This window comes from Eumetopias jubatus, unplaced genomic scaffold (genome assembly GCF_037043125.1).
Source record: "Eumetopias jubatus isolate StellerSeaLion01/CBP00866 unplaced genomic scaffold, mEumJub1_p1.0 scaffold_11, whole genome shotgun sequence".
In the NCBI taxonomy this organism is placed as follows: Eukaryota; Metazoa; Chordata; class Mammalia; order Carnivora; family Otariidae; genus Eumetopias; species Eumetopias jubatus.
In genome coordinates this window covers 112,313,777-112,327,623 of record NW_028274817.1, presented here as the reverse complement: position 1 = coordinate 112,327,623, position 13,847 = coordinate 112,313,777, and the positions used below count along the sequence as shown (strand labels likewise).

At 38.5% G+C, this 13,847-nt stretch overlaps 1 protein-coding gene across 1 annotated transcript in view; it reads left to right on the top strand.

Annotated features, from left to right (window-relative positions):
• Positions 1 to 13,847, top strand: part of PPEF1 (protein phosphatase with EF-hand domain 1) — a 97,454-nt gene that overhangs the window by 47,384 nt on the left and 36,223 nt on the right. Inside the window, exons 7-9 of the mRNA XM_028122615.2 lie at positions 9,347 to 9,513; positions 12,394 to 12,430; positions 13,059 to 13,208. Coding sequence (XP_027978416.1) covers positions 9,347 to 9,513; positions 12,394 to 12,430; positions 13,059 to 13,208 — 354 coding nt within the window. The remainder of the gene's footprint in view (positions 1 to 9,346; positions 9,514 to 12,393; positions 12,431 to 13,058; positions 13,209 to 13,847) is intronic.

The window sequence follows — 13,847 nt, the reverse complement described above, 5'->3', positions numbered from 1 at the left end:
AGATTTATTCATTTAATACACTTTTATCTGGTCCTTCCAGTGTTCAAGGCACTATATGAAAACTGTGAAGATACAAAGATGAATATGAACTTTCTTCATTTCACATGTATTTATTAAACCCGTTATGAATGAGGTGCTCTGCTAAGGGTTGGCAAGACAGTGTGACTAAGATGCAGTTTTCAGGCCCAGAGACATCACAGTTTAGTGGGGAAGGTCAACTAGTAAAAAGACAAGACAGGTCAGGGTGGGACATATTAACGCTAAGGAGAAGCACAAGTCTCCAAGGTAGCATGTTGGAGGGGCACCTCACCTCATGGGAGACTTCCTGGAGGAGGTGACATTTAAGACAACCTGTTCAAAGAATTGTAGTCATTTAGTAAGTGCCAAAATCATGAAGGAAAGTTTTGGAGGATCGGAAAAGATTTTATTCTCGCACACTCTTTGCGGTGCCCTGTAATAAATAATGGGATTCATACCAGTGATTGCTTTTGATTATTTATGTTGAGATTTTGGTTCCTTTCATATTTGGTTGTCCTTACAAATTGTATCATTTAGCACCTTAAGACTAAGCTAGACATTTTCAGCTACAATCCTATTTGGGTTTGAAAAGAATGCTTTCCTCATTGTTAACCATGACAGACCTTTGCTAAAAGGGCATCTCAGCATTATATGGCTTCAAATACCATCAAGTGAAGCAATTTACATGGTATTAGTTAAGTTATATTTTTAGATTTTATTTTCTGAAAAGGTTAATTTGAATCAGCCACTTTTGCTTAATTAGAATGACCATTGTGAAATACTTCATTCAGAGCCTCAATTAGCCTTGCTAAAATTACAAGACATTTTTTTCCCTCGTTGAATGGAAAGCTTGAAAGTTTAGATCACGTATTGGCAAACTGGTTTGTTAAACTGATGCTCTGAGTGGGGAGACCTCCTGAAGCTCAAAAAGAGGTGCACACGGACAGAGAGAAGCTAATTACCTCTTGACCCTGTGGGCAGCACGCTGATGCTGTCCGTTGGAAGCCATGCCACCTTGTTTTCGTTTTCTTTCTCTCTTCCCTACCATCCGCCACCCTCCATCCCCATGATTTTCCACTTGAGACGGTCATTAAATATTTTCTTTTTTCTCTTTCGCTGACATGCTGCACGCTGCCACAGTAGTCAATTCTTTCTCTTTGGAGATTAAGACGGTATGTTGCAATCAGAAGAAGAGATCTCTAAAACAGGGTTTGGAAAAGAAATAAAAATTAAAATCATGTGGAGCTGCGGTCCAGAGGGTATTGTTTGATGTGCCTTGGGAAAAAGTGCAAAAAAATGGCATAACATCTAGATGATTATCATAAAATACTTCAGTAGAAAATAGGTGAGAATATAGGGAAACATCTTGTTTTTTCTCTATTCAAGTGAATTAATTGTGGTCTGCTACTTTTTCCCCTTCAGGTCATCTGAATGCTGTTCAGAGTTGTAGTTACCCTGGGGTTTCTATATTTGTCAACATCATTTCCATGTCACGGATGGTTTGTTGTATCTCAGCTGCAGAACAAGCCAGAGAGTTTGGTTTACTGGAACTGAGTGAAGGATGGGTTATAGCAAAAGTTTTTGCTTTTTTGAAGGAAACCCAGTCAAATCTCAGTAGCCGGAAGCCTAAGTATCCTAGAGACTTTATGTACAAGGACACTTAGCTCCTCATCTTTTTTTTTTTTTTTAAAGATTTTATTTATTTATTTGACATAGAGTGAGAGAGAGAGAGAGAGCATAAGCAGGGGGAGTGGCAGGCAGAGGGAGAAGCAGGCTCTCTGCTGAGCAAGGAGCCCGATGAGGGACTCGATCCCAGGACTCCGGGATCATGACCTGAGCCGAAGGCAGCCGCTTAACCGACTGAGCCACCCAGGTGCCCGCTCCTCATCTTCTTATCTATTTTCTACTTTCCTTATTATTCTAAGACAAAAATGTATTTGAACTCCTACTGTATAAAGTAATATGACTAATCCCGAGCCAACAGGACAGATCTGATAAGTTCAAATAAGTCTTGCCTTCTTTGAAGTGGCTGTTCTGAGAGACTTAATGTGTACAAGAGTTCAGTAGACATTTAAGACTCCTTTTAGAATCACTTCCAGAGACTGTGATATATTCTATCGAACGAGCTTCATTATCACAAATCTTAGTCTTTTGACAACATGTGTAATTTTTTGAAAAGGTTAGAACTCACTGGATGTTAAGGGTGGCACATAAGGTGGATGGCCTAGGTGACCATTACTATTGTGGGCTTAAAATTAGGTTTGACTAAAGGAATTCATTATTCTTTGCCCGTGGTAGAGGTGAAATACCTACAAAGTCTGGTTTAACTGGAGATGAGAAGTTCTAATATAAGAAATTTTGTCATCACAGTGGAAAACATGTTTACTATCCAAATATAATAAATATAATTTTAAACCACTGAATGCTTTTCTCGTATTTTGATATTAAGGTTATGCTGGTTTCATGAAATGAATTGAAAAGATTTTCATCTTTTTCTATGGTTTGGAATAATTAAAGGCCCTGGTTCTCAAACTTGACATTGTAAATACCTAAGGAATTGGAAAAAAAAAAAATTACTGGTATGTGAGCCCTACTCTCAGAGACTCTGATGGACACCTAGGGACTTTTAAAAGCCCCCCACATGATTCTGATGTATAACCAAGGATAGGAATCATTGGTTTAAATAACATTAAAACCGGGGCACCTGGGTGGCTCGGTCATTAAGCATCTGCCTTCAGCTCAGGTCATGATCCCAGGGTCCTGGGATCGAGCCCTGCATTGGGCTCCCTGCTTGGCAGGGGGCCTGCTTCTCCCTCTCCCACTCCCCCTGCTGTATTCCCTCTCTCACTGTCTCTCTCTCTCTCTGTCAAATAAAAATAAATTCTTAAAAAAAAAAAACATTAAAACTATTTGCTCTTGAAAATTGAGATAGAGCTCTGCTACAAAGCCACAGGGAGATGTACTGTTCAAGTTTTCTACTTCTTTTGAATCAGTTCTCAGTTCTCATAGTTTCTTATTTGCAGGGAAATCCTCCCATTTCTCTAGACTGTAAAAGTACATTGCCATAGATGTCGATGTTATATTGTTTACATATATGTAACTCTTTTATCTAGTTCTCTACATCTTTTTTCCTACTCTTTAATCTTACATATTTTTTAAAAGATTTTATTTTTAAGTGATCTCTACACCCAACATGGGGCTCAAACTCACAACCCCGAGATCAAGAGTCACATGCTCTACTGATAAGCCAGTCAGGCAACCCTAATCTTACATTTTTTTTTAAAGATTTTATTTATTTATTTGAGAGAGAGAGAGAGAGAGAGAGAGAGAATGAGCAGGGGGGAGAGGGACAAGCAGACTCCACGCTGAGCAGGGAGCCCAACTCAGGGCTTGATCCTAAGCCCCCAGGATCATGACCTGAGCCAAAGGCAGATGCCCAACTGACTGAGCCACCCAGGTGCCCCGTTACAGATTTTTAAATTCTCTCTTTTTTTTACTTATCCTTAATCAGGCTCATGATGAGTTTATCAATTTTATTGGTTCTTTCAAAGAATCATCTTTTAGATTTACGTATTTTTTCTTTTTTATTTGCTTTCTATTTCACTAATTCCAGCTTTTAGCTTTATTTGATTGACTTTATTGTTCTGTTTCTAATTTCTTGAGATGAATAGTCTTTCATGTGCATCTTCTTTAAGCTTTAATAATGAAAGCATTTAAAGCTACACATCTTTTCTTTTTTTTTTTAAAGATTTTATTTATTTATTTGAGAGAGCGAGAATGAGAGAGAGAGAGCACATGAGAGGGGGGAGGGTCAGAGGGAGAAGCAGACTCCCTGCTGAGCAGGGAGCCCGATGCAGGACTCGATCCCTGGACTCCAGGATCATTACCTGAGCCAAAGGCAGTCGCTTAACCAACTGAGCCACCCGGGAGCCCCAAAGCTACACATCTTTTCTTTTTTTTTTAAGATTTATTTATTTACTTGAGAGAGAGAAAGCACGTGTGAGAGAGAGCAAGTGGGGGGAGGAGCAGAGGGAGAGAATCTCTAGTTGAGCAGACTCCCCTGGTCAGCAGGATCCCAACGTGAGGCTCAGTCTCATGACTCATGAGATTACAACCTGAGCTGAAACCAAGAGTTGGGCACTTGACCGACTGAGTCACCAAGGCGCCCCCCCTACACATCTTTTCTATTTTTAGTCTTAATTGACCCTTCTATCGAACTTGTAATTTTCTTTTAATTTTCTCTGATCTAATGCTTGTTAAGATGACAATTTTAAATTTCCAAGGATCTTAATTAAAGGAGCTAGAATTCTTTAAATCATATTTTTATTATTTATTTCAAACACTATAGGATTATGATATGAGAATATATCCTATGAAATGTTTATTATTTTGAATTTATTCAGGATTTCTTTGAAATCAAGTACATGATTGGTTCTTATAAAATCTCTTTGGACATATGAAAAATTAATTATACTCTCTATAGGATGTAAAGTTCCTCCTGTATCTACCTATTAAATTAAGTTCATTGATTAAATATTCAATTTTCCACATATTTAGTTTCTAATATATCTGTCTAAATATGTATATTATATATTGCTGCGTAACAAGTTACCCCAGTACTTAGTGGCTTAAAACTATAAACATTTAGTATCTCCCAGTTTCTGTGGGTCAGAAATTTGAGTGCAGCTTAGCTGAATGGTTCTGGCTTATGGTCTCTCATGAGGTGGCAGTCAAACTATTGACCAGGGCTGCATTCATCTGAAAGGTTGACTGGGGCTCAAGGACCCATTTCCACGATTGCTCACTCACAGGGCTGCAGGCACAGCATTTTGGTTCCTCACTGGTTATTGGCAGAACAGCTACATGGGCCTCTCCATAGGGTACCTGAGTGTTCTCATGACATAGCAGCTGGCTTTCCCCAGAGTGAGTGATGCAAAAGAGAGAGAAGGCAGGAAACTGTAGTGTCTTTTATGACTTAGTCTCCGAAGTTGCACACTGTCGCTCCTGCTTTTTTTTTTTTTTTTCCAATTTACTAGAAGCAAATCACTAAATCCAACCCACATTCAAGAAGAAGCAAATTAGGCTTCACCTTTTAAAGGGCGTGTCAAGAATTTGTAGACATTATTTGTAGACATTATTTTAAACCAATAATTCAATCTGAATTTTGTATTTGTGTTTGTATTTTTAAACAGTTTCTTCTTGCATTTATTGTAGTTAAATATATGAAGCAAAAACTTATTCTTTTGTTTATTGAATACAAGTTCATGAATTGTATCTTCTTCATAAGTGTATTATGTAATGTTGCTTTGTGATCATGTTTAGCACTTTTAATCTTAAATTCTTAAAATTAAAGTCTTAAGTTCTTAAGTCTCATATTAATATTTACATTCTTGTTTTCTCTTTGTTGTACTTACCTTGTTTTCAACCTCTCTTTACCTATATTTTTTAATGTGTATTTCTCACAAACTATATATTCCTGAGTTTTGTATTTTAATATAGTCTAGTAATCTTGGTATTTTAATGGGAGAATTTAACCCATTCACATTTAGTATAACAACAGATATTTTTGGAAGTTTTTCTTCTATTTTACTTTGCTTACTACTTATTTCACTATGTTTCATCTTCTCCCTTTTCTTTGTGCTGTTTTGGTGAAGTTTTCTTTGGTGTTTTTACTGTGCTTTTCTTTTCCATAGTGGTTATCTTCCCATTCCTGACATCTCTGATAAATAATGTGTGTGTATATTTCTCAGATATCTATAACTTTATTCTTCCACCATTATCTTCTCTCTCCTCCAGTAAGATAAATGTATTTATTTTCACACTTTCCATGTATGTCCCCTATTGGGATGAGATTTGTGGAGACTTTGCTGTTCTCCCCTAACCTCCCCTGCAAATTCAAGTTACTGCTCATGCCATGTTTTTAGTTCTTGACCATTATTAGGTTTTTCTTCATAGAATGTCTCTTCTATTTCTAGAATCCTTGCTTAGTATACTTAAATTCAAGTTCCACATTATCACTATTGATTTATATTTATATTTAATTATATACCGGAGGGCTCATTGTTCATTGTTCACATCTATATTCTATATAATATATTTGTTCCTCTTGGATCTTTCCCTGGCTGTTACTTCATTAGAATATTTTCTTGAATGTTTTCCTCTATGGGGCATGTGGGTGCTGTATTCTCTGAATGCAAGCTCCTTGAATGCAGGGACTTTGTATTATTTACTTCTGTGTTTCTAGCACCTAAAAATGTGTCTAGCACATAACGAGCAATCAACACATGTTCATTGCTTTTGTGGTATTAGATCACTGCATACTCACATATGTCTTTCTTCTACCCTGATGATCATCTCTGTTGTTGCTGATATTTGATCCTTTACACATCTGCAAATATTATCTATCACCCTAAGAAGTTAATGATGTTTTGGCCAATATAGAATTCTTGGTTCACAGTCCTTTTCTGTCTTTAATTTGTAGATTTGTTACACCATCTTCTACTTCCCACTACTGCATATGAGAAGTCTAATGCCAGGATGATTCTTTTCCCTTTGTAACTTACTCTTTCTGTCTAGCAGCTTCTGAGACATTTACCAGGTAATAGGGATATTTTTTCCCCTATCAATTGTGCATAGGATTCAGGAGCTCTTTCAGACTTCAGGCTGAAGTCCCTTTTTAACCATAGAAATCTCCCTCTCTTCGTTATGTAATTATTACCTCTTCTCCATCTGTTCCTTTTTCCTGATTCTAGAATGATTATTGCCATATTAGTTCTCTTGGCTTTGAACTCTAATTTCTTACTCATTCCTTATGATTTCCATCATTTTGCTTTTTAATCTGTGTGAGAGATTTTTCATCTGTTTGCTTTTTCGGGTCAATAATGTATTTTCCAATCACTGTTTCTTTTAATTAGCTCTAATCTATTGATATTTTAAATTTGGAAAGCACACTTTGAATGGCAAGAATTATTAACTTCTTGTTCTTTATTTATTGTCCTCTCATTTTTTAAAATAACGTTTTCCTCTGTCCTCCAACAATTCTAGCTCATTAGGTGATAGAACTTTAGCAGATCTGATTGGTCTGTCCCTCTCTGGTTACTGGATCCCCCTTAAGTGCTAGGTTATTTTCATTTTCTATTCTCTGCTTAAGCTAGATTAAGCCTGTCTATAGTTGAAGGCACAACAGTTGCTACTCCTGCATCAAGAGTGTGAGAGGAAGTGTCTATGTTCCTAGCTATCCCTAAATGCAAGTGTTAGTTTTCTTTTAGCTTCAGAAATAGAGATGAAGTTCCCTACACTTTTTCTAGTAAGATCCAGCTCCCTCTCCCCCAAACCAGGACCATACTAATGCTCTGAGTCAGGGTCTCCCCTTAATCAAGGGATGCGCAGGTCCCCTCAGGCCTAGTTCTTCCATGTTCTCACCCCAGGGCTCTCTACTGCTGCTCCTCTAGCCCCCTAGAATCCCAAGAGAGCCAATAGCCTCTAACACCCCTCAAATTCCTCTGGTTTACTCATCCCAGCCAGCTGAAGGCTGAGGCAAGGAAGAGTATCAGAGATGCAGAATTCTTCCTTTTATTCTTTAAGTTCTGATAAGCAATAGCCTATGTTTTTGCAACTGGCTCACACTATTTAAGCCCAATGTGATAAACGTATGTGAATTAATATATAAGAAAATGTAAAATAATGGGATCTTAAAATTAGAAATAACATGGAGGTCATAATAAAATGAATCTTCTCATTTGCATGGTTTTCATGCAATTTTATACACACAGTCTCATTCAAGTTCCAGAGTAGCCCTGCATGGTAAGTATGGAAGTTATCATCCCCATTTTACAGATGAGGGAACTATAGCTCATAAAGTTTAAATAATTTACCCAAGGACACATGGGTAATAGTAGAGCTGGACTAGCAAATAAGTCTTCTTATTTCTGGCCCAGGACACTATACTACTGCTTGCTTGCTTGCTTGTTTGTTTGTTTCCAATTGTCTTCAGAACATGTTACATTACATGATGATTTGTGGAATCCCTGAGTTATATATTGTGACCTGTATTATATATTTTTTCAACCATTTCTACTATATTGGTATGAATAATTTTAAATGTATATAAATACTGGGACAGTGACTATAAGGTCATAAGATTTTCTTTTGTAGTTTGAAATCTAAAAAAAGAAGAATTTGAAAATAGTTTGAAAAAGATTAATATAACTAGAACATGTAGATTATTTCCTGAAGTAACTTTTTTGAAGGGGGACATACATTTGGACAAATGAGTACTTAAATTTTTCTCTTTGTGATGTATTTTTTAAACATTCACATTTATTTTACTATGCAATAGAATGCACTTGACCATTTCCCTACCAGGCATGATATGCTTGGTGGGTCTGGCATGTTTGTTTTGTCTTATAGTTTAGTAGTACAGAAGTAAATGAATCAATATCTGTTATAAAGACCAGACCTTTGTCCTGATCCCAGTTTTTTTCCTACTGACACTGTGTTTAAAAGTATTATCTCATACTCAGGATTGATAATCAAAATATTTAACAACTAATATGGCCTGGTCAGTGAGCAGTCACAATATCTGCCAGCTACCCATACCTGGTGTAATTGTATCAGAGTGGACTGGTGATAAATCAGCCCTGCTCACAGTTGCATGGTACCTTACACTTTGCTGGGTATTTTCATATCTATTCTCTTGTTTGATCTGGGGAGGGGAGGGGATATAGTAGCGCTCCCCTTTTGTAAATTGAGGGATTCACAGCCCAAAGAAGTTAAACATAGGGCCTCTTAGAATGAAAGACTTTTGGCTCTTGGTTCAGTGTTCTTCCTTGGATGGAAGTTTCCCTCTTTTCAAGGGAGAAAGAAGAGATAAATTTAGCCATTTAAAAAAAATTTTTTTTAAAGATTTTATTTATTTATTTTTGAGAGAGAAATTGAGAGCATGCGTGAGAGCATTGGGGGGGGCAGAGGGAGAAGCAGACTCCCCACTGACTGAGCAGTGCAGGCGCCCAAGGTTAGCCATTTTTGATAGGACAAAAATCAGCTCCTTTTAAGAGAAAACTCAGAGTGGGTAGTGGGTACAATGGGCAGTCACCATCCCCCTGGAATCTTCCTATCCAAAGCTAATGCTTCACTTCCAAGGTCCCTTGCAGGTGATGCCTGCCCTGGAAGAGCGAAACTACCTCAAGTTAGTGAGCAGATTTTTCCCAGTGGAGGAACCGACTCAGCCTCTTTTCTCCATATTCACAGGGACATTTAAGTACAAAGCCTTACTTTAAAAGTACATTCTTTTAACTGCTTGTTTTTCCCCCCTCTCCTCCTTCCACAGAATGGTCTCCCCTCAAGGAACAACTCATATATTTTTAATGGTGATTTTGTAGACCGAGGAAAACATTCCATAGAGATCCTAATGATCCTGTTTGTGAGTTTTCTTGTCTACCCCAATGACCTGCACTTGAACAGAGGGAACCATGAAGATTTTATGATGAATCTGAGGTAACCTAGGCCTTTAGATTTCCCCTTTTTTTCCCATACTGAAAAATACTGCCACGTTTAGTTCCTAGCAGAGAGTTAGAGGTGAGTGTAGAGAGGTAGGGATGAGGGGAATCTCAAGGGAGACCTCGATTCTTACCTCTATTTACCACCTCTGTCTTCTCGTGAGTGAGTATACGTTGCTCCCAAGTCTTCTTCCTATTTTTTCTTCCAGTTCTGTCCTTGCTTCTCCCTTCTATTATGTTCTTTCTTTTCCTCCCATGCCTCCCATCATAGGCCAAATTGTTTCCTGGCTGGATGTGTTAGGTAAGCTTTGGAGGTATGGTAGGTTCTACGAGCAGGCTTAGATGAGATCATTCTGTTGCTACTCTTTTGGCTTGCCTCAGATGTTGTCTCAGAAACTAGTGCTGTGTTTTTCACTGATGTGTATATTTTTTTACGACATGGTGATTGCTTCTGGCATAATTGTTCATAAACATATTTGAGAACAGCTGTAATGTAGCATTTCAACTATCTGACTCACTGGAGATTTGAGGAATAAAGATTGGTTAAATGGCTTACCCAGTTTTGCTGAAAGACACAGTCGGGGATAAATATTCCCCTTTCCCTTCTTTCTTCTCCCTTCGCCCCTCCTTTACCAATTTGCTCTAGGGCAGCAGAAGGCATGACGTGTCTCGTGCTTTGGGTTCTAGGTTTTTGGGTGCCTTGATCAAAGCTCAGCAACTGATTAGTTTTGTGTTTGGGGCAGTTTCACCCCCTGGCTTGAGTACAGACTTTCAGTTCTAATTTTTTTAGGAATGGAAGCAGATGCTAAGACTACGATGGAAAAAAATCCCAGACTGTTATCTGAGGTCCCTTATATGTAATGTAGCTCAGTACTTTTATTTGGGCATGCCACTTATCCTTTCATTTATTCAGTTAGCCAATCATATTTATCTAGTGTCTGTGATTGTTAATGAAAGAGACGTGGCCCCTGCCCTCACAGAGGTTACATCTAGCAGGGAAGACTTAGGTTGAACAGGTTTTTCAAGTATGATGAGTTTATAAAGTGGGGACCTAACTTGTCTGGGGGGGGTGATAGAAGGTTCTCCCATAGAAGTATAGTATCAGCCTGAGACCTGAGGATGAATTAGGCAATTCAGAGACAGCCATGGTATTGGCTGAGAAATGGTATTCCACAGTGAGGGGACAACTTAGGCGGAGCCTGACACAACACTTTTTATATGAAAGAACTTTAGGAGGGTAGGAGCACAGACTGAGGGACAGGATGGTCCCTAATAGGGCTGGAGACATAAGACATGGTTGGATCGTGCAAAGGAACTTGGACTTTTTTCTAAGGACAACAAAAATAATCATAGAAGAGTATCATAAAATTTGTGTTTTAAGTGCAGCAGGAAGAAATATTTGAATGTGGGAGGCCAATTAGGAGGTAGTTGAAGAGACAGATGATGGATTCTCATGGAGACCAAGGTATTAGGGATGGAGATGCAAAGAAGTGGACAGATTCAAGAGGAGTTTAGGCAATGATGGTTTAAAGCATGGTAATGTGATATGGGGGACTCGAGAGAGGAGAGAATCAAGGATAACCTCTAGGTTCCCGGCTTGAACTTGGGAGTATGTTGGCATTGTTTGCTGATATTGGGAACATGATAAGAAGGAGAGGTTGGGATGAGAGAGAATGGTAAGTTCATTTTGGGGTAAGGTGATTTGAAGTGCTTTTGATTAGGTAGTTGAGTGTATGTGTCCAGAGCTCAGAAATGCAGTGTGGCCTGAGGCATTGTCCTGCAGTATTGGCACAGAGTACCCAAAGCCCTAGGCCAGGATGAGATTACCAAGAGAGAAATTAAGGGGGGAAGAGGGCCTAGGACAGAATCTGAAGGAACACCGCCATTCAAGGTCAGGCAGAGAAGAACTTGCAAAGGAGTTGTAGAATACCCAGAAAGGTACGAGGAAAACCAAGAGGGTTTACTGTCACAGAATCCAAGAGAAGAAAAGTTTTCTAGAAGGATGATGTAGTCAACCATATTTAGTGCTTCAGGGAGGGCAAGAAAGATGAGGACTGCCCGGTGTCCTTGGGATTTAACAACATAGACACCTTTGGGGAGTAGAGGACCGAATTCATCTCGGAAAACATAACATTACATTGTAGAAGCCTGACGTGACGTGATTTGCATGGATACCCGGAATGAACATGCTGTGTTCCGACTTCCCTATGTTGGGCCTTAAGAACGCATATTATTATCTTTAGGCAAGGAAAAGTAATAAAAAAAATTTCCGTCACTAAAGCTCCCTTCATGATTGCTATTCAGGCATGAAAATTCCTGACTCTTTCTATTAAAATCTTGAATACCATTACATGAACTATATCAGAGAGAGTATAAAGGGCCAACTTGTTGTCTTCTATCTAGGCTTCTCTTTGTCTCGGTTCAGTCTCCCCCACCACCCCCCCTTCCCACACCTTCATTCATTCACTATAAGATTCAGGATGTCTGAGAAATACTCTCTAAATGAAAGGCATTCTCCTCCACAGCTTCCCCCAGCTGCCACCACACACTTCTCTGACTACTTGCAGCATCTACACATCCTATACCTAGCACATAGGTCTTAAAGTCACCTTGTAATTGTTCCATGAAAATTTATCTTCTTTCTCCAACTATGCTATAAGCTCCTTCCGAGTAGGGATGATGTCATTGGCTGCTTTTGTTCTTTCCCATCATGCCTAGCAAAAACTTGGGTAGGAAATAGTTTCAACTAAACCCTAGTTTCTTGAGTTCTTCATACTTGTGATAATGAGATGTCAGTGGGTCCCCTTTTTGTGTGACTCACGTGGGTAGGAGTTATCAACGTTTAATTAGTTTAAATACCATTGGTTTTTTTTTTCAGGTATGGCTTCACAAAAGAAATTTTGCATAAATATAAGGTAAGACTCGGACTTTTTTTTTTTTTTTTAATGCCTTCTCTTTGCTGTTTATACATAGAACTACAAAAAAAGAGCCTTCGGGAAGGGTGACCGGGTAAAAATAAAAGCACAGCAGGAAGCCCTGGCCAGGGTAGAGGCCTAATTTTCTTCCGGGACCAAACAGGAAGCTGTTTCATTGTGACTTTTGTGTTAGTTTCAGCACAGATACAAACATATTCTGTTGCTGTAAAGGTACCCAGGATTTGTTTTATGGTAAAACATTGCAGGTACAGAAATGACTATCTTAAAGGAAGAGATTTTTACTCACTGAGTGAGTGTGGGTGTGGGCTCTGGATTGGTTGGTTTGCATAGGAAAGGCAACTCATCGACAATTTCTAGGCATTAACTAGCTCTGGGAGGAGCAATCTCTCCTCCAGGGTCAGCAAGGCACCAAGATGTCCAAGTATCAAAAACATAGAACAAACAAACAAACAAACATAGAATAAAAAGACATGATTAATGTATGCTGGTGGGTTAGTGACTCCATGCCAACTTCCTTTGCTCCTTTGCCTCGCATGAAAGCTGTTGCATTTTGTGATAAACTTGAACTTACCAAAAAAACAAAACTTACTCAAATTCTTACTTACAGATGCATGGAAAGAAAATCTTAGAAATCTTAGAAGACCTCTATTCCTGGCTCCCAATTGGTACAATCATTGACAATGAAATCCTGGTCATACATGGTGGGATATCAGAGTCCACAGACTTGAATTTGCTCCACCGTATAGAAAGAAACAAAGTAAGAAGCAATGTTTACATAAATCTTGTCGCAGAGTTTTATAAGGGGGTGTATATATATATATATATATATATACCTCTTTTCATTTATTATTTTGTATTCATTTGCATTTCAGTAGTTGTCGTAACTGCAAAAATTAGTACAAATTTTAAGAAAATCTATGATGGCAAGATAAAGAACTGAACGGGTAACTTCCAAATAAGGCAAATATATTTTTTTAACTTCGTGATGAAAGTGGAAAACGAGGAAAGGTTGGCATTTCATATAGTTTCTAAAAGTGAAAATCCTGATTTTTAAAAAAATTAAAATTTCAGGGGCGCCTGGGTGGCTCAGCTGGTTGGGCGACTGCCTTCGGCTCAGGTCATGATCCTGGAGTCCCGGGATCGAGTCCCCACATCGGGCTCCCTGCTCGGCGGGGAGTCTGCTTCTCCCTCTGACCCTCTTCCCTCTCGTGCTCTCTATCTCTCATTCTCTCTCTCTCAAATAAATAAATAAAATCTTTAAAAAAAAATAAAAAATTAAAAAATTAAAATTTCGGATTAATGTTGTAGTAAAATATACATGACATAAAATTGACCACTTTAATTAAGCATTTTTAACTGTACAGTTCAGTGGCGTTAAGTACATTCACATTGTAGT